The 21,244-nt window shown below is 45.5% G+C and overlaps 1 protein-coding gene across 1 annotated transcript in view; it reads left to right on the top strand.

The window, feature by feature from the left end:
• CEMIP (cell migration inducing hyaluronidase 1) overlaps positions 1–21,244 on the top strand; it is a gene marked incomplete at both ends in the record, with an annotated part of 54,184 nt that overhangs the window by 17,234 nt on the left and 15,706 nt on the right. The window contains 6 exons of the mRNA XM_082489037.1: positions 6,331–6,506; positions 7,080–7,289; positions 13,534–13,739; positions 17,070–17,139; positions 18,014–18,142; positions 18,884–18,969. Coding sequence (XP_082345163.1) covers positions 6,331–6,506; positions 7,080–7,289; positions 13,534–13,739; positions 17,070–17,139; positions 18,014–18,142; positions 18,884–18,969 — 877 coding nt within the window. The remainder of the gene's footprint in view (positions 1–6,330; positions 6,507–7,079; positions 7,290–13,533; positions 13,740–17,069; positions 17,140–18,013; positions 18,143–18,883; positions 18,970–21,244) is intronic.

Genomic DNA, 21,244 nt, shown 5'->3' with positions numbered 1-21,244 from the left:
TGCTTTGCTCCTTCTGAAAAAAAGGCTTCCACACAGATACATCGATGTGCAGAATCTCAGAGGGATGTCATTTGTGTTAAGTGGAATGGCCTAATTTTCCTAAGAGGTTTAGCTTAGCAGCTGGGAACTCCAAAAGTCTGCCCTTTGGAAGACAAATGATAAAACCATTCCTACCCATGATGGTTTATTTCCCTTTTATTCTTTTTTTTTTCTTTTCCTTTTTTTTTTTAAACAAAACCTAAATGTCATGTCTGAACTACTTAAGAGTCTCTTTGTTTAAAAAAAAAGGCAGAAAACCTCTACTTTGTGGACAGACAATTTGGTGTGGCAGCCGCTTGGCATACCAAGGTTTAATTATAATTGATGCGCTCATCGTTTAATAATATTTTAATAGACATGGTTTAGTGTATTGTGCCAAATAAGTCAAACTCATTAGTTAGCTCATGTCCTATTTATATTTGATTCTTCCTGCTGGAAACTCAGACTTGCTTTACTTGCTAGAAACGGATTGATTAGAGGCCAGTCTCTTCAAAACAGCTTAAGAGAGTTAATACTCCATTTCCATCAGGTTTTAGTAGGATTTAGATGTCTGACTGTGGACTTCTGCAAATCTCGGTGTAGAAAGCGACGGAGAGCACCCAGGCGCTGATCTTGCGCACTCCTTTATTGGAGTAATTACACCAATGTCAAAACTGCTGCTCCCATGGGAGAGTGTGGTTTGCATGAGGACCCGGCTCTGCAGGTCCTGCTCCCCGTCAAACGGTCGCTCATTTAAATGGAACTTTTTTCTCCGCTCGCCTCCTTTGTTTAACTTTTTTCGCTTGTCGTTTTTATGCCTAGATTATTTTCTCTGTGGGAACAGATTAAAACTGTTTGATCTTCCAACTTCACAAGGCCTGGGGAGGGACGACAGTGCAGGGCAGAGGGAGGGAGGAGGAAGGAAGGAAGGAAGGAAGGGTTGTGTTGTTATGATAGAACTGGATAGTAGGAAAGATCAAGTATTTTGTCTAGTTTCCCTGGGAAACAAGTCTTATCTTCATCTTGGTTGCTCTGTATGAAGTTACGACCGATGCTGATAAGTTTCACCATGGAACAAAAATGATGAAATGCTCTTTTGTGCTCCTATATGCTCTTGATAAAGTATGAAAAAACTACTTGTGCCTGGCATAATTACTCCACTTATCCCAGTTATACTGGTGAATCTACGATTACAAGCACACATATCTTAAATCCTGTTTATTGGGTTGTGAATACTATAGAGGCATGGAGTTTACTGTGATCCTGTTCATGCAGAGAACTTTGAATTAAAAATGTCAATACTCAGTTGTCTAACAACTTCACAGCCTGTCTCAGCATTCGGCTTGCGCTGTAAGGATGCGAGAAGTTACTCCACTATCAAAATTCAGATACTCTTTGAGATTTAAGGGGTTCTGTTCAGAAGTTGGCGTCATTTTGCCTGGAACTTGCCAGAAGCTTTTTTTTTTTTTTTTTAAGGCAACCCTGGTGCTTGAAGGCTGGGCAGGAAATGTCATGAAATGGGTCTTTCTAACAGTCTTTCAGAGCTCACTCTTCCACCTTTGGGCATTGCCTAGAAGCAGAGTTGAAAGAGACATACTCAAGTTTACAAAGCGGTTCAGAAGGGTTGAGTTTAAGCCTGATTTAAGTCAGGATTTGACCTGTTTGTCTGCCATCCCAGCTGCAAGAACTTATACGTAAGGATAAGGAGAGGAAAAACTGGAAGGTCTGAGCGGGAAAACCTATCATTGACAGAAGTATGTCAGTAGATTGCCGAGTAGCTGCTGCAGAAAGAGGGCATGAGGTGGGACAGGAGGTGGCTTAGGAAAGGGCATGACACTGCTGTTGGGACAAAACACTAACAGACCTTGCAGAGACCTCTCAGTGCTCAGTTAAAGCCAGCCTGAGCAGATGCACTGCCCTCAGTCCACGTCAATCCTCCTGTCACACCTATCTGCAGCAGTAAGATCCACTCATTTCAGCCTTGAAACCAAACAGCTACAGAGGCTTCGATCCAACACGGCATTTAAGCATACACTTAATAATATCCACGTGAACTCAAGGCTCTTCACACTCCTACAACGGAGAGTGTATTTCTGACCTTTGTGGGACACCATGCAGGATCTTGAAGAAGGATGAAGGGCTATAGTAGAATGAGTTACCCAGCAGGAAACTGCCCCAAGAAGGCTTAGTTAGATCTGAACTCCTTATACAGTTTCATCCTTTCTGCTGTATGTCTTTTAATGGAAACTATTTTTCCATGTAAAAGTTATGAATTATGAATTCAAGGAATATTTATTCGTTAAGACATCAGGTTGTACTACATGACTCAAGAAGTTGGTCAGCTCACCCAAACCATGCTGCTTTGCATTACAGACTTGCGGCTTAGGGATGCAATAGCAAACCTCATCAAGATAATTCAGAATAATAAGGATTTGACAGGAAGCCTGTGTGAACATTTGTTGGTTATTAAATATCAGCAATAGGGGCATTACCACCAGTGATGACAAATGTTTGGCAAAAATGCTAAATCTGACAGAGGTCTGGGCTGGCATCTACAATGAGTTGCGCTGATTTTAAAGATGCCCTGAAGGATTCGCTGTCACTGGATTACATGGGTTGAACAGACAAGTTTGTGGTTAGCATTTCCTTTAAAAGTGTTTTTTTTAGGAAATATTAAAAGACCACGAGAGAGAAAGTCTAAGCCTTAGAGAGCCCAAAGAAGAAGAAAAGACTCTTCAGAGGAAAAAAAATAATAATCCAGGAGCATCTGAGCTCCACTGTATCTTCACCAAACCCAGGCCTTCGAGTGCCTGTTTCACTTCTGAAAGGGAGATTTAGCAGCTTGTGTCATTTAGAGCCAAAGCACTTAGGAATGCATGAGTGTACCTGGGAGGGTTTTCAGAGACATCTGTGTAACTCGCCAGAGCTGAGCACCCTTCCACATCTGTAACAGCTGAAATACTTTTAAAATTCCACCCTTCCTAGGTTTGATAAGGCCTGAGGCCCAGGTTTTATGGCTAGGTTCAAGTATGGCAGGTTTTCCTGGAGCTTTGTACAGCTTGGAGAGACTCTGCTTTGAATTGCTATGTTGACATAAGCGTGCCCTTGATTAGTAGATCACCTATGTTTATCTTAATGCATACATTCTTTTAATAATTACCTTGTCCTTACCAACAACTGGTGACTTTAATAGACACTGTCTTGAGTAATAAGCATGGAAATGTGCTCATATTTTGCTGAATCAAGGCTTCTACCAGGCAAGCCCACACATTAAAGAAGTTCTTCCCTGTGAATTTGCATTTTGCTAACTGGAGGCACTCACATGACAAATAGAGCAGCAAAGCCAGGGCTTTGTTCCTTGCCCATCACACAGGCCTGTTGTGGGAAGACGTAATACGTGTCACTGCAAGGCTTTGTTTGGCTGTGATTAGAACATGGCATGAGCCTGGCCTTCTGGAGAAGCGACATCTGTCCGTGATGGATGCAACAAGAACAAGCCCGGAGGAGGAGGTGGTGAATCAAGTGACCCCTGGGTTTGTTAGCGGTTGGGCAATCACAGGCATTGGCTTTGATGCTGAAGCAGCAGACAAATTCCTCCCACGTTCAAAGCACAGTCTTGCCTTTTTTTAGTATCAAACCACTTCAGTGCCGGTTTGCAAACCCCTGGCTTGGGTTTGTTTGCCCACGGTCAGTGCCCAGGGTCTCAGATGCTGTGGCTGCTCCCTGGGAAGGCTCCACGTGCTGGCTGCGAGCAGCAGCCTCACTTCAAATTTGCAGCTCTGCAGAGTGAGACGCTCCCGTCTCTGTGTGAACTCCCTGAACTCGTCATGGAGCAGTCTCTTTTGTTGTTTTGTTTTGGTTTTTTTTTTCATGCCCATCACTAAACATGCCCCAGCGGCTGCCTTCGAAATGCCACATGTCTATCGTGGTGCCTCCAGGCCCGTGGGAAATGCCCAGTACTGGGGTGCTGGTTTCCAGTGGGTATTTAGAGCACCTGAGGGCTCCCGTGCCAGGGTTTGTCTCCGGTGAGCCGTTTTCAGGAGCACGGCCCCATTGCCATGGGGAGCTTGAATTTCTGGCTGCCTCGAGGAGAGATTTGGTTTTCCAAACTCTGTTAAAGGAGCTATTATTCAAAATCCACTTTTACATTGGAAGGGAATTGCTTTCCATCTCTCCTTTTATCTCCAAACAAGTCAAGTCAGCAACAGCACAAAGTGAAAAACATGCACCTAAGAAGTTATATTTAGAAACTGGTTAGTCCGTATTTAACATTCCTGTCAGTGCTTACACTGTTTTGCATGTCTGGACTGGTGTTAAATTAAATTAAATACACGCAAGCATGACATTTATTATTCTAGAGCTCAGCACATGAATAACAAAACTGCCTATCTAATTTCACTGCTACAAATCCTGGAGATGTGGCTTGAAATAGGATGTTCTTATGATTATCTGAACTTCTTCCTGCATTTCAGTAAATCATGGAAAGGTCAGTGCCAGGGGAAACTGAAAAATAACAGCTTAAAAACAGTTTCAGAATGAGAGGCTGTGTTGCTTAGCAGACTCACTCAAGGGTCCGGCACAGAGTATCCTCGTATGGAGGACGCTCACCGCAGCGGCTTTTTTAATGTATGTGAATAAGGGAAGCGAAGCTGCTTTTTGGACAGGTTGGGTCTGGTTTTGGCCGTACACCTGATGAGGCTCACTGGCTTCAGAGCAACAACCCAGCACAGCCCAGGGTCTTTCTAAGGAGGCAATTGGAAAGGTAAGCGAGGTGCAAACTCGTGATCTCCCGGCAGCCCCTCATTTCTGGGGCCGAGCGTGGAGCTCAGAGGAGCCTCATCTTCCCACCGCAGCCCTGGGTAAAAGCATCCACCTGTCCTGCCATCACCACTCCTCTAGTTAACAGTGTTTTTTTCATGTGATGGCATTATTTTGAAGGCGGAGGTGCCAAGGCAGAGGGCACACGTAGCAGCATGAACACAGCAGCCTTGAAGCAAGGCGAAGCACTCACCCTTCCCAAATCCCAGTATCGTCATCCAACTACACTGCTCCCAGCTCCAGGAGAAAGCGGGAGTGAAGCGTGTTTGCTTATCTTTGTTATAAAGTCAAAGCATTGTGTTTTGGTTAAAAACAAGAGTGTTTCAATGTTCAAATTCTTCCCCTCGACTTGGCGCCTCTGCTTAAGCATAAAGTGCTTCGCAGCAATAGCCAGGCTTCGGGCCTGTTTCTAATTACTGCTTTGAACGATTCCATTGAAATTAAATACATGCAAGTGTAGCATTCCTTAAAGTTCAGTGTTTACTTAAAGAGTTTATTACTTATTTTTACTGGAATAATACAAAATGTAGTCAGTAAGATGAACCTTTTCCCGACCGCATTCTCTGCAGAAAGCCGCGGAAGGAAGGAGGGAGAATGAATATGTTTGAATGAAATTACAGCAAAGAGATTATTTTGCTTTCTAGACATCCGCGCTGCCTGGACTTCACCCCTTTCTGGTCAGGCTGGGGAAGGCTTTCTGGGCTTTTAACCCCTCCCTGGAGCCAGGTGTGTGTGTGGAAGAGGTTCTGAGCAACGTGGCTCGGCAAAGGGAGATGCGACATGGGGTAGATGGAAGATCCCATCGACTCCCACTACACCGGGGCAGAGGGAAGCCTTGAGAGCAAGTTGGAGACTTGCGGGCAGATCTAAAATTGAGAGGTTTGGAAGGGCAGGCACCAGGAGGTTTTGCAGCCCACTAGCTGGATGAGGGGATGCAATTGTCCCAAGCCACAATTTCCACAAGGCTTTCTGCCCAGTCCTCTCCTTGCTTAGATTAACAGCCATGGCGGTAGCAGGATCAGACTGATGCTCGCCTGTGAGCAGTGCCGTAGGATCTGAGCAGCTCCCAGTGTCTCGCTATAGGAAGTGCTGTGCTAACCTTGGGGATTTAGACTCCTCAGTAGCTACATCATTGTTTTTCTTTGTATTGGATGTTCATACACAGCTGATTGTTATCCAAAGTAATAGGTTCTTGAGTGATCCCAGTCCCTGTTCAAGGTAGGAAATGTGTTTTGTCTAACAGGCTGTCAGTTTAACTCCCTGGCTAAATGAAGCAACCTAAAGACCAACAATCCCACTTCCTCTGTTGCAAATATCTCTGCAAGACCTTGGGTGGCACCTGTGCCCCAGCCCTCCCTCTTTTGAGGAGTCGGCCAACAGTTTTTGCTGACTCAGTTACTCCTTTCATTATCAAGCCAGCTCCACCACAGGAAGCACAAGGGGAAACCAACAGGGTTGGCAGAGTAACCCTGAAACTGGATCTTTTTCTTTTAGGGAAAGCAACATACCTTCACATTGGCGAAGTCGTTGATGGCGTTGACATGCGGGCAGAAGTGGGGCTGCTGAGCCGCAACGTCGTGGTGATGGGCGAGATGGAGGGGCAGTGCTATGAGTACAGCAGCAAGTTATGCTCCTTCTTTGATTTTGACACCTTTGGGGGACACATCAAGGTATGGCTGGAGCCCTCTGCTTGCACTTTCTTTCGCCCAGCCCCACCTTCGCATACCAAGGAAGCCAGGAAGGGAAAAATCCCTCGTGTCAGCTGCTGAACAAACAGCCTCACCCCACAGTGCCGCAGATCCACCCCGCTGCTGCTGCCTGTCCCTTGGCTTTGGAGAGCACCTCACACCCCTGCAGATGTTGCTCAGCCAGCCAGGCTGGTGCTCAGCTCATCAGAGATACAGTCTCCACATCCCAATCCCAGTTTTCCCCAGATTCTGGTGGTGCTCAGCCTGGGGAGTTTGATTTGAGCCCAGCTGACTGAAACTCATGGAAAAAATTAAACGCAGATGGTTTTCCTTCTAAAATTAAGTCAAATGTAGGCATGGCAGCAGTGGTGGGATCACAGAGCAACTATGGTCCCCTTAGCCACCATGAGCCTCTTTCCCTTAACCTGCAGCCATACCCTTCCACACAGTAAATCCCTCTGTCCCTGTGTTCCCCTTCTCCATCCCTGTGTTCCCCCTCCTTCTTGCCCTCAACAACCTTTAATGTTTCTTGACTGATGTTCTGTTGTTCTTCAGATTGGTCTTGATTTTAAGGCTACCCATATTGAAGGTCTAGAATTGAAATACATGGGCCAGCAGACAATGGGACATTACCCAATTCACTTCCATATGGCCGGAGATGTGGATGAGAAAGGAGGCTACAACCCTCCAACGTACGTGAAGGATGTCTCCATCCACCATACCTTCTCCCGCTGTGTCACAGTCCATGGATCCAATGGTTTACTGGTAAGAAGCCCCAATGTCTACCTTAGCGATCAAGGCACCAGTCAAAATATTTCCTCATGGCATGAATACAGCTTAATTATTGCAGGGTGATGTGTTTTATTGTTAGAGCTAGTGCCTGACTCTTCCCCCCGTCCTGATTACGTGGCTATATATTCCAGGCATATTTCAACCTGCATTAAAAAGGGGGAGGCCAATGTGGCAGTGTAGGCTGTCTGTGACTCAGAGCAGGCAGAGCTTTTGTCTGTGTGCAGCATTGTCCTCAGACCAGCCCATCTCTAATGAGTAGTTGGATCTATCTATAGACAGCCCGCTTGCTATTTAAAGGGGATAATCAGAAGGTTTAAGGGTGCTTCATCTTTCCTGTAAGAAAGGTTTGTGTTTGAAATGCCATTCACAACATTAAGCGCTCGCAGAGCTCTGATTTGTCAGAGTTGCTCTCCAAAGAAAGGAATCCTTTAGGATAAATCTGTAAAATGACCTATGCTTACCAGACAAGTTACAGCACTCCAGAGATGGTAAGAACACGTTCAGATCCTCCCCAGATGTAGGGGTGCTGCCTTCTTCGGGGTAAGGAGGCAGAGGGAAAACAACGCTGCCTTACGGAGCATCCTGGCGACTGGCACATAACCCCAAAAAGCTTTCCTCCCTCTTATCCCGCCTCTGGTGAGTTCTTCTTACACATATTCAGGAAATGTGCAGAAATCTATCCCAAAAGCAGAGGTGCTAAAGGCGTGAAGTAAACATCAGGTCTGACTCTTAAAATGACAAGATTTCTGTAGGCAAAGTACTCTCACCCATTCAGTGAGATCGCAGTGTAATGCAAAATGAAAAAAGTGTATCAGAGCCCTGAAGAGGAGCATTTGTACAGTCCGGAGTCCTGCTGCCATGTGTAACAGGGCTTTCAGAGAAGACGTGTCATGGCAGTTGTAACCTGGATGGTCACTGGGCATTAGTTCATATCCATACCACTGGTTTGAAGTTGCTGTAGCATCGCATAGTAGGAGCCTGTAAGAATCTATTTTCCCTGAACTTATTTGGGGAATAGCACTTGCTTTCAACACCTAGCTAAGACATGAGTTTTGCCCGTTACTTGCTGATGAATGCTTCCTCCTTTACTGAGTCTAGCACATGGCGGGCTTCGTCTCAGTCTTCTTTTTGGCAATGACTGAAGGCTACAACCTCTAAAAGAGGCAACATTGGAAGGGAAAGTCACAGGCATAATTAAAATGCACAGAAGTTGAAGAGAGGGCATTGAAATTGCAGCCCCAGAAGCAAAGCAGCTTTTATCTGCTATTTATGAATCTGAGGTTTTGGTTTTGACCTCTATCCTTCTAAGTTTATAACATGATCCTAAAAAACTACCAAGCGAACACGGCTTCTGAAGAAAAAAAGACGCTCTACTATATAAATTATATAAGGCATTCAGGGTCATATGGCATCTTCCCAATTCGAAGTCGGGACAGGGGCTCAGTATAGGATCAATGCGCAGAGTGGAAGGGCAGCGTTGTGGGATTCATTTGTCACACCACCACGGGCTGTTACCAATGGCACCATAAACACATTCTCTGGCTGCACAGCGGTTGCACAGCTGTTGATGAGCTGCAGACCAGCTAAAGCCCTGCTTCTGGAGCTAATGGGACATCCTCATTCCCTGTTGAATAACACTTGCCAAAGCAAATACCCAGAGCCTGGCATTCTTCTTACCAGTCAGATGGATGGGTTCATATAGAGCATTTGGAAATAGTTCTGTCTCTTGTGCTTTCTCCAAGTGACAACTGTGCCGTAGGGGATGCATGGCATAGGGAGCCATGTGCTCAGGCTTTTCCAGCCAATATGGCATGATGAAATTTAGACAGGCTGATGTAGCTGATGAAAGCAGCTTGATTCTCTTGCTCTTACTCAACAGCCAGAAATCCCTAAATGACCCTGCTTTGCCTCCGTGACAAGGAACCCAAGAGAAATCTTAGAATTTAGGACATATAATCTGAAACCTTAGTGTCCTGGCTTGAGGTAAAACAGAACCGATTTTGTTCAGTAACTTCGCTTCTTAGCTGGGCCTCTTCTAACTACTGAAATTAACTGCATATTGTGCAGTGTTCACTCTCTCAGAGTGATAAGACCAATTGTTCATAGCTGATGCCCAGGCATGGTGTGCAGAGAGGCTCCTGCTTATGCTTATTGCTATAACCCCCACGGCCAACCAACTTCGGTATTTGCCTTGTTGGAGGGTCGGAAGCGGAAAAGCATAGTGGGGTCCCACCTGCAGGGAGGAGCGGACAGGACAGGTGACCCAAACCTGACCAACAGGGTATTCCATCCCATATGCCTCATGCTCAGTATAAAAGCTGAGGGATCAAAGGGTCACTCGCTCTTCCTTCAATGGCCGACGTCTGAGGAGGACTCTGTTCGTCTGCCTGTGATCCCGATCCTGAATCCAGATCCGGAATCCAGTTCCCGTCCATCACTGAGTCCAGCCTGGGACTGCCCCAGTGCCAGCCGGTGACGTGACTGTCATCTTGGGAGCTTGATACGGTTTTGTATATATTTTTCATTATTTCTTTTTATTTTATTATTAATATTTCATTAAAGTAGTTTAGTTCCTTCTAAACTCATAAGTCTCTTTTTCCTCCTCTGCCTCTCTCTTTGAAGAGGGCTAGAGGGGAGCATCTGTTGGTCCCATCTGGGGTCCCTCAGGTCCCCAGTAGTGGATTTTGGCCTAAACCACGACACTTAGTCAAGAACTTAATCTCTGTTGATTATAGTTTATCAAAATGTGAGAATACTAAACTCGACTCTTACCTGATTTTTATTTTAACTGTATAATTATTGCTGACAGCTGAAAAGAAAGCCCCAGTGAAATAAAGCAATCTGACCAAGTTTGTTCAGTTGCGTCACAGAAGATGATGTGCTCAAAAGGTTGCATCACTTAAATGTTGTTTCATTGCTCTGTGACAGACGTCTGCGGTCAGCAGCTCCATGCCTTGATTCATCAGGTGATCCCACCACAATCTCCTCTGCTTTCCGACTCTATTCTCCTTCCTTTCCTCTTCCTTCTGCCCCAGATACGTTCACAGGCACCCACATGGGTCTCTGATGATTACAATAGTTGTTCTATACATTTCCTAGTTGCTATCATCTTCTTACTTGGGCAACACTGCCTGTTTCTACGTGCATGGGCACTGTGCAAACAGCGATGAGCTCCGTTTTCCCCCAGGTAACATTCATTCCCTCTGAGATCAGGCAGATCCAAAGCATACTTTGCTGAGGGAAAATTTGGCCTGGGTGATGCGCACAAACCGCACTTTGGAAATAGCCATACAAAAAAATCTAGCTGGGCTATTAAACCTTAGCATAGCGCAGCGCTTAATGATGTCCTTAACACTCATCCGTTGATTTCAGAGGGGCTTCTTGCATGACCGGGGTTGAGTACCTGTGCAAATGCTTTAACAAGCGGGAGAGGGGCATCAGTTATTTTCAACTGTCAGTAAAGCAGGCTGGTAATTTACATGCACTTTCTGCGTGCTTTTCTATCGCTTTTCTCGTGTCACTTCAGAGATACGCATGCTGAAAACACTAGGAGAAAAGAGCGCCCAGTTATTGCTGATGACAGAAGTGTTTTTCTGTGGGTCTGTAGGGTGTGCTAAAAGTCACTACCTCAACACTACCTCACTTCCATTGATGGGCTATTCGGCACCTGTCTGCAGATTCATATTCACTGGAAGGCCCAGAGGGTCCTTCTGGGAACAAATCTGTAGAAATTCTTTTCTCACCATAATTATTGTTTGAAAATGCAATAATTACCCAATGTTTTCTTTAATATATTGGCCATAAAACCACCTAGTTACGCCACTGCAATCCTGGGGGCGAAACTTTGCTCTCTTCACTGGATCCCAGTGTGCAAGCTAAAATAGAAACAGCCATTGGGGAGGGAAATTAAATGGAGGTCAACAAACAGTCTGTCAGAATCCATGGGAGAGCTGTACTTCATGGAATAAGAGGTTGTGCTTTCTAACTGCTTCAGTGGTATCTGCTTTTAGTAATCCAGCTATACTACACAGCAGCTGTTTTACCATGAAGGGCATTTTCTGGCCATAAATTACTCACGGTTAAAGTAAGATTGTGAACTATTAGGAAGTTTTTAATCAAATCAAAAATTAAATCAATCAGAAAAATGATTTTGGAACACGCATCTCATTTGCTATCCAAGCATTTCAGTTCTGGGCTGGTGCATGGAAACACGCACAGGAAACTAAGTCAGAGCTGACCAAGAGATGAGATACGGGGAAAGTAATTAATCAAACAGAGGGTGACAAATACGTTAGGGACCAGGTCCCTGGCTGATAGCTCCGTGCTGTTCTATGGGCTTTTGGAGATGAGTTAGGAGAACAACGGGCATTTGCTGGCTCTGAGCCCCTCTGCCAGTGCGCGCTCCTCTCTCTGCATCACTCCTCTCTCGCCGTACCGGGAGATGCGTTCCTCTGCGATGTAACCCCATGCACAGAGGTGGGCTGTGCCCCAGCTGTGCTCTGGTCCCTACAGGTTTTCATGTCCCAGTCTTGGTGCAGCGCTGTGCTGGCTGGAAAAGGAAACGGTCATACCAAGTGGCTAACATTTCTCTAAGGAAACCTTCTCCATCATCTAAATGTCGCAGCACCATTACTTATGTGTCTTTCCAATATTACTGTGTGTAACAGATTTCAGTGGCAGTTTCTGTGCAATTCTGACATCTCTGTGATTAAGGCTTCCTCTACATGTTGGAAAAACAACTTCTGAAGATAGGTCGTTCTCCTGAAATGCTCTCCTATCCTGTAAACAATCGCAAGGTCGGGACAGCTCATGCTTCCAAGGAGTACATACGTAGTTTTACACCTAAAAAAAGAAGCCTTGACCTTGCAAAAGCTTTCCTCTAACTAGATGGGGGAAGTTAGCAGCAAATTTCAGTGAGGTAGCTTAAAGGAATGCATCACATTGCAGGTCATTTTGGCTGTGTTTAATTTACTGTGATGACTCCTGTTCAGGGATTTGAGTATTTACACTGGAACACGGATGATACATAATAGATGTGTGTGCAGATGTAAGCTTGTAATAGATTGGTGAGCAAAGTGTTCTTTCTTATGTGAAAACATATTTGTAATAATTTCAACACTAGTCCTGGCATTTTATTTGAAATTGGTTCTCCTTGCCTTGAGAATGAGGCATGAAGATGACAGAGGAGTCTCAGGCCTGTTTACAAAAGTAATTCAGGCACTTGAGCACCCAGGTCTCTCAATGACACCATAAAGAATAGGTGTTCTATCCAGTTTAATATTGTCTTTCGCCCCTTGACAATTGCTGTTTCATCAGAAGCATTTGTAGGAACATTTGGTGTCAGGGTAAGCTTTGCCAAGGTTGATGGGTGATGGCTGACAGGAAGAGCAAGGAGAGAGCCCAGGAGAGCCAGCACTTCACCTGGCCAATGGAGACCTGAAATTAATTTTCCACATCCCAGACAGATCCACTAACAACTGACTTGCTGGACACGGTGTGTCTGAGGGCTGTCGTTTCCCAGCCAGTCCTAGCCATGGGCTTCAAAGCCACATATCTGCTCCTGAAATTGTTTTCTCAGATCTTTCAGTGGGGTGATGGGTATTGTTCTGTCCAACACAACAGTGTCCCAATGTTAACAACATTCAAACCAAAACCAGAACAGCCCTGATTAACACCAGCTGATTTGACTCAGGGTCAAGTAAAGCTTCTGTCAACAACTAGGAAAAAAGGATCAGGTCAAACCTAAAACAAGCCAGCCTGTCTGGAAAACAACTTGCCGCCTCTCTGATAGCCTGAAAAAATATTTTTTCAGCTCAGCTGCATTTTTCACATGCATTTTATGTAGCTGCTTATGTAACTCCACCTGAAGATGAATGAGCCCAGATGTGATTCGAACATCTAACATCCTCCGTTCATCCCCCACCCCGTGTGTTTTCCAGCCTCATGCTAAGACAGTCTCTGATTTCACAGGCAGACAAAAGAATGGAGCGAGCATTTCCTAGGTGATGACAAATGCTAATTACATTTAAGCGTTGGAGTTATTGCTTAGACTATAATCTCTTAAGAGCAGAGAGTGATCTTGCTTTTGTTTTTGCTTATACACCCTGAGTTCAAAAGGGTACCGAGGTTCCTGTGCCCCATTGCTGTAAAGTTTCTTCATATTATGCAGTGGCTGAAGTGTGAAACCTGAACACTGACCTCTGTTTCCTACATGCAGGTGAAGGATGTTGTGGGTTATGATGCCCTGGGCCATTGCTTCTTTACGGAGGACGGCCCAGAAGAGCGCAACACATTTGATCACTGCCTTGGACTGCTTGTCAAACCGAGCACTCTGCTCCCCTCCGACCGAGACAGCAGGATGTGCAAGCTGATCACCGAGGGCGCTTACCCAGGGTACATCCCTAAACCCAGGCAGGACTGTAGGTGAGCGAGAGCCTGCCTTTTCTTCTTTTTTTTCTTAGCCGTAAAAGATAGCGTTATGAGTATATGATTCAGTAGTCGTCTGTAGAGGTCTGGGCTGCATGTTGGGAGAGCAGTCTCCTCGGGATCTTTTTACTTGTGCTATTCAGATGCCTCCACGCCTAGGGTGTAAATTTCATTTGTAGCATCAAATCAATCGAGATGGTTGCTACCTCAGATATTGAAAATCTCTCTTGCAAAGTACACCGTGATGCCTTGTGCCTTATGGAGTCTTGCTCCCAACAGCTCAGCAAAAAGTTGCTGAGTTCAGAATGGGCTGGATTCTGACATTCGTGCTCATGTCAAATGGCAGCTGATTTTGAAAATAATCCCATTAATTCAGAAGTCATTAGTTGCAAAGAACGGATAGTGTTTAATGATACGGCATTGGCGTTATGCACTCATTTGGCACAGTCTGCCCAAACTGTGGAGTGAAACTAAACGATACAATGAATGCAGTTTAGCACAGAATGGGAACTTGACAATAAAATCTCAAAGACTGTATACACTGTTGGATCTCTAATAGTCTGTCTATACATGAGCTCATGAAAATGTTTCCATTATAACTTCTTAAAACTTCTATTTGCTGCAAACCCTCTATTAAATTTGAAAAAATGCCGAATGCCTTTTATCTCCCTTTTTGCAAGATCCTTTCCTCTGAGCGTCCTTGCAGGTCTGCCAGCTGAGGTTTAGATGAGGATTACAGAAGCATTTGCAATAAGAAGGGATTGTACAAGTTCTTTTGCAGTTCTGTTGCCCTGTAGAAAAAATTCAGGTGAAGTATAGAAGAAACGCAACCAGCTTGGCAACACAGTTAAGCATCAGATTTTTTTTTCTCAGAGGAATCCATGGGTTCTTCATTAGCAGCAATTTTTATGCACAGGTTAGAGAAACGCCAGTCACAAATACTGTAGTTGTAGCTGACCCTGTCCTAGGGCAGGGTATGGACTCATTGAGCTCCTGAAAGCCATTCTAGCCCTTCTTTCCATGACTTTCCAGCTGTTTTTCTGCCCCCAAATCAAGGTGCACAATCTAGGAATATGATTTCATTGTTAATTGCTGGCTGTTCAGGGAACTTATTCATTTTGATGCACATCAGGCAGCTAATTAGCTTTTTTTTTTCTGCTCCCATCCTCCCAACTCTTCTTGAGAGAGTACTAAACTTTAAAAGCAAAACCTGTGTGCTTAGCAGAGAGGTGAGCAGGTCCCCAGCTGCAGTCCAGGGAGCATAGCAAGTGGTCTGGAGCAGATCTGTGGAACCCCGACGTTTTCAGTGTTTTCCATTAAAAGCGGGAAGTCAAGCTTGCCTTTAAGAGTTTAAAATTGATGGTGGATCACCTTGAGGACGAGACCCCTGTGCAACAGAATGGGAGGTCTACCATGGTGAAGATTTGTCTTGAGACCACAGAGCGTTGGTGCTGTGTTGAAGCTGCTGGGAGACAGGAACACTTCTGCTCGTAGTCCAGATTTTTCTCCAGGATTTTATTCTGCTGTAGTTGGAGGAGGTGGGGAGGTGGTGGTGGGGGGGAAATCTACAGTAAAAAAAAAAAAAAAAAAAAAAAAAAGCTAAATTTCTGACCCACAAAAAGTCAATGAGAAAGTCTCTGGAGCCAGACTTCCATCCGGAAAACGAGACAGTTAGAAGCTGATTGATGCCTAACAGCTAAAAATCTTCAGGGGATTCCTTTTATTTGGAAATACTCTCAATCTGCTGAGATTGTATCAGTATCACCCATTCTGTCTTCAGAACAAACTGGGGTTTTGTCCAAAGAAACATATTTTTAGCTTTTCAGTTTGGCAAGGGAAAGAGATGAATTCATGCAATGCTCCTTTTCACATCTGTGTTTGTTTATAAATTACACTTAATGTCTCCATTCATAAAACAAGAGTTAATCAGCCATTGTGTTCATTTTCCACTGATAATCTATTTAATAGTCAGAGGGCCATATTTTGTGTCATTTTGAAGACCGTTGTATGAAAAAACGGTAGGAAAGATAGGCGGAGGTCTAATGAACAGGACCTACGGTACTTTCATCTGCAACGTCTCCCTTTACAAAATAATTCAAGGTCTGGTGAGAAAAAGATCTTGTTTTGCTCTGGGCGAGCGCATGAGCACGCTGGCGCTACCCCTGGGGCAGGGGCCAGGGCCCCCAGCGCGGGGACGAGGGACGAGCGACGAGCGCCGGCTGCGGCTCCGCCGGCTTGGACGAGGCAGGCAGGCAGCCGCTGCCAGAAATTAAGACAATAGGATTGTGCCAAATGACACAGTAACCTGCCCGAGCCACGTGGCTCCGAGGAATGGGATGGGGCTGAAAGACAGGTCACTGTGGAAATACAGTGTCCTTGCCCTTGCCTACGCAGCAGGAGGTAGTCTATAAATAATCTCAAATTGTTTCTTTCTAGGCCAGTCCCGTGCCCAAAATAGAAAAATTTTGCTATGTTTTCACGCTAAAGTCGCACAAATGGAACTTCATCTTAGGCCAGCAAAATCAGTTGGCCTAAAGCCCCCGTGAAGACCTTCATAGCAATATTAAAATAGACATAAGCGTTCTGTAGGTTCATCCCCTGCGGGAGGGGAATCTCACCCATCAAATTTAGGGAGCCAGTCTGCTGCTTGCAAGCGCTGGAAGTTTTCCTCCCAAAGTTCATGTGCCTGTTGGTTAATGAATGCTGTATGTCACAGGGTGGACAGTGATGGATTGGTCTTTCCTCGTTGATGGGAATCTTTCAATTAAGAATCTTTTATGTACATTAGGCAAATGGAATCCTTTTGACCCAAAAGAAGCGCATAGGAGGGTGGGAGCAAATAAAGTTAATGAATCACAGCCGCCCTTGGAAAAGGCGGGTACTGGGGTACACTTGGAAAGCCCTTAAGAGGCAATTCGTTGGATCCCTTGATTAAACGAGTCTCTAATGAACCTAAGGGCTTATGTGGGGGCAAAGTTCTTTTCTGTGACTTGTGCAACAACATATTTACCTTATCATAAAACATGATTGACAGCTGACAGCTTCATAGCAGGCTTGGAATTGCAGTCAAAATTCCTCATTTAATACTCGGGGTTTGCAAAGATAAGGCCATGCTCTCTGTCAAACCGCCGAGGCCACATGTGGTATGAGAAGAGAAAGAAAAATACCCCATTCCCTTCGCCCCCTAGGCGGGACCCCTTATCTGCAGAGTTATCGGCCCTGCCTGGACTGGGGGGGGGGGGGGGGTGTGGGGGGTGGTTGATCGGTGACTCTGGTGTGTGCTCGAAGTGTCATTTTCATGTTATTCTTTCTTTTCCTGACCTGCAGCGCCGTATCCACCTTCTGGATAGCCAACCCCCACAACAACCTGATAAACTGTGCAGCTGCGGGGTCTGAAGTGAGTGCACAAAGTTTCTTATTCGGTAACAACTCCGGCCGGTTACAGCCCCGCAAGGCTGAGGCTCCTGCTAGAATAAAACCTGCTCCTGTTACTCAGGCATTTTTCGAAATTGCTAGATCGAGACGTATATTAACGTGTCTAATGCCGCCCATAAAAAAATAATAACGCTTTTGCTTTTGCTCCACACTCTTGTCACTTGCTGTTTCTAGAGCTGGATGGCTTTAGCAAAAATTCCCATCCTTCGCACAGTGCGCAGCCTGAATAAATTAAAGAAATGTGACTGCGGAGTCCCAGTGAAGTCTTTGGCGATGATTCTGTTGATTGCAGTACACTAATGGTGCTCTGAAGTTTCAATCAGCACTAATGCTAATTCCACAGGAATTCTTGGCCACATCAGGAGCCTTTATTTTCCTGCTAAGACAAATAAACAAGAAAACCAAGCCTTAAACAAAGAGATGTAGTCTTTCCAAAGCTTCCAAATCCGAGTACCTAGATTTGGGGTCCTAGATACATTTTTAGGCAACTGAATAAAAATGATCTGATTTTTAAGATCCGCTCATGCAGTGATAGGAGGACAGCAGTGTGTGCGTGCGCAACGGAATTCTAAAATCTCACTTATAGCTTCAATATAGATGTCAGAGCTTAACTTAAGGCACCCTGAAGGTGCTACTCGGGAGTGTGAATGTGAACGTACGTGTGTGTGTGTGTTAAACTCTTTGCTGCATATAGTTATACGGGTCAATGCTGCTAGCTGTGATTTGTCCTGAAATCTTCTGGCTTACATCTTGTGGCTTTACTGATAAATCCTCGGGCTAATGCGGACCCGCAAAGAAGTTCGAGCAAAGGCTCAGATGTCCGTTCTCTTCCCTAGGAAACAGGCTTTTGGTTCGTTCTGCACCACGTGCCGACGGGCCCCTCAGCGGGCATGTATTCCCCCGGCTACTCCGAGCACATGCCGATGGGGAAATTCTCCAACAACCGCGCGCATTCCAACTACCGGGTGAGTCTGCACGCAACGGGAACGCTGCCCTTGAAAAAAAAAAACAAACCACCACTGTCTTCTTGCTCCAGCTCTTTGGGTCTGCAAGCTATTAATGCCTGCGCTTTCTGTTTCACTGGAAGTTACGGCAAGCTTGTTTGTGTCTGCAGATAAAGCGGCTTGCGAGCTGGCGTGGGAGCGCTCGGAGCCGGCCAGCACCCGCTTCGCTTGGCTCTTGGGCATTCAGACGGGCTCTTCCCTCTGCTCAGGCTGCTTCTCCGCTTCTGCGCTCCTAAAATAGTGCCTCCAGGAGCATCTGTTGGCAGCTTGTCTAATTATAGACCTCAACTGCCAATGTTAGCAATTAACTGAACAGCTTCCAGAGGGATAAATACGGGCCGCTGTGTCTAATCGCCTTCTTTTTACTTATTTACCCTTAGCATGCCATGCGGTAGGGCTGCGCGTTACTGTCACGGAGCGCTTTAGGCTGTGGCAGGGTGTTTATGTGCATGGGGATACACGCAGTTACAAGAGAGGTGCAGTTTCTGGAAATTTGTGGCAATTTGGGGGGGGGGGGTGAGGGGTGTATATGCAAGTCTGGATAGTCCTGGGCACCCTCTGTTTCACACACTACTAAAAGAAGCAGCTTTTAGGATCGTGTGAGTGACTTGGGCTTAGAACAACTGGAGGCAGAGCCCGGAGATGGAAAGAACTGTAGAATATGTAAATATACCGTAATAATGCATTTCTCTTTTCTTTTAGGCTGGAATGATCATTGATAATGGGGTCAAAACCACTCCAGCCTCAGCCAAAGACAAAAGACCTATCCTGACACTGATTTCTGGGAGGTAAAGTGTTTTGTAATTTGGTTTGGAAAAGGACTTCTCTATAGCACTGACTGAAAGCTATGAAACCGCCCCCAGGGAAGCTGACAAGAATCACTGCAACCCCTTTGGGGTGGCCCTTACTGAGGCAAGGTCTTCACTTGGATTTAGAACTTTCTAACTTCATCTTCTCCATTCCCCGTCCTAAGGGACCCCCAGCACCCACACTCTTCTGGTTTTGTCCTTGCGGTTCAGCTCTGAGCTGAGCTGGCATGGATGTTACAACTGCTCTAGGATGTGCCGCTGACGACTTATTTTTTGCACGTAAGAAAATTAGATGCTGGCTGGTCAGCAGCCCCACTGGGCAGAACTTAATGCAAGAATTTCCCAGGAATAAGAAATTAAAGTATTTCCTGGGGACGCTGTTGATTCATTCATCTAGGACCTGCTTGAACAGGGAGAGCTTACGCCATGCAGCTCCCACTTTGATTTCAAATTTCTGTCTAGTTCCAAATCCGATAATTATCTGATAATAATTACAATTAAATACATAGAGTGACCCTTCATGCCTGCTGCTGTGCACAGCCTCTGTGTGGCATAATGAAGTCATTTAGAAATACTGGAAACCTCTCTATAGAGCGTATCGTATTGGCAGACCTACCATGGTCTGGTGGCTTCTGAGAATCCCCTGTCTTTCTCCAAAGCTGACCCCAGCGAGGAGGCTGATGTAAGCCGAGGGCTTCTAGCGGGCAAAGTGTATATGCATAAGGACCACCCTTGCACCCTTTTATCTTATTAGCCGTTGAGTCTGGCTGTTAACTTACTTACCCACCCCAGGGAGAGAAAAGGACTTAAATATTTTCAAGTTTCATAGTTTTCTTTCCTGACAGTTTTCTTTCCTTTCCAATTGCCTCCAGTTGCACCCAACTTGCAACAGCATCTAACTGAAACCAACCGGGTTTCTTGACAGAAGAAACCACGTAGGGAAACCTGTTGAAAACCTCTGCTCAGCAGGGGAGAAGGACAAGTTTTTTCCTTTCTCCTCTCCATCCCTGGGGCATGGGTGACCCAGATTGCTGTAGACATGCACAGGACCAGTATTGCAGGGGTGGGATTGGTCCACCTCCCCAGGGGAACCCAGCCAGCAGCTCAGCTATCGGTTATCCTGTGATCACGGAATCACAGAGTTTTCAGAGTTGGAAGGGACCTCTAGAGATCATCTAGCCCAACTCCACTGCTAAAGCAGGATTGCCCAGAGCACATCACTCAGGACTGCATCCAGGCGGGTGTTGAAAGTCTCCAGAGAAGGGGACTCCACAACCTCCCTGGGCAGCCTGTTCCAGTGCTCTGTCACCCTCACCGTAAAGAACTGTTTCCGTGTATTTGAACAGAACTTCCTGTGTTCTAACTTGTGCCCATTGCCCCTCGTCCTGTCACTGGGAACCATTGAAAAGAGCCTGGCTCCATCCTCCTTCAACCCGCCCTTTAGGTACTTGTACGCCATAATAAGGTCTCCCCTCAGCCTTCTCTTCTCCAGGCTAAAGAGTCCCAGCGCTCTCAGCCTTTCCTCATAAGGCAGATGCTCCAAGCCCTTAATCATCCACATCAGCCCAGTGCTCTGCCTCGCAGCTGATGCTAAAAGATGTTCAAAAGTGAATATTAATTACATTATTTTAATGGTCGATTAATTGAAATGATTAATTCGATGATAAAAGTAACGGCTAAAAAATAACTTAAGAGCAGCCTGCTCTGCAAGTACCTCCAAATTCTCTTGGGAGCCTGATGCTGCCATATAGCAGCATATGGAAAACCATATAGCTGAACACGTGCCTTGGGAAAGTGCCTGGCTGCCGCAGGCGCAGTAACTGATTACAAAAGGCAATTTGTCCCTTGCCAGACAAGGGCAGGAATGACCCCTGGAAGCCAAGCGATTCATAATGCGGTCATGTTTGTGCTCGGGGATTACCCACCAGCACAGGCTGCAGCTCAGATTATTTATACCGTTTTCTGCTTTTCCTGTGTCAAGACCGAAAGCCTGAATAAATGATTATAGCTGGACTGGCTGGGGCAAACTTTGAGGTAGGCTGGGCACTTACAGGGATGGAGAGATTATTCTGCGCTCTGTTACAGCATTAAATATCTGGGCCAAATTCTGTATCTGTAGTGTTTCTCCAGTTACACACAGATGTGAATGAAACTGGAATCTATCTCAAAATATCTGTATTTAACGATGCCTGGGGAATTCACAAGGGCTGATACTAAATCTCTCTCTGAAAGCAAATGTGCAGTGATGAAGCTG

Source organism: Vanellus vanellus, assembly GCF_965231255.1.
Source record: "Vanellus vanellus genome assembly, chromosome: 11".
Taxonomy (NCBI): Eukaryota; Metazoa; Chordata; class Aves; order Charadriiformes; family Charadriidae; genus Vanellus; species Vanellus vanellus.
The sequence above is the reverse complement of the archived record's forward strand: the minus strand, read 5'-3'. Positions and strand labels throughout refer to the sequence as shown.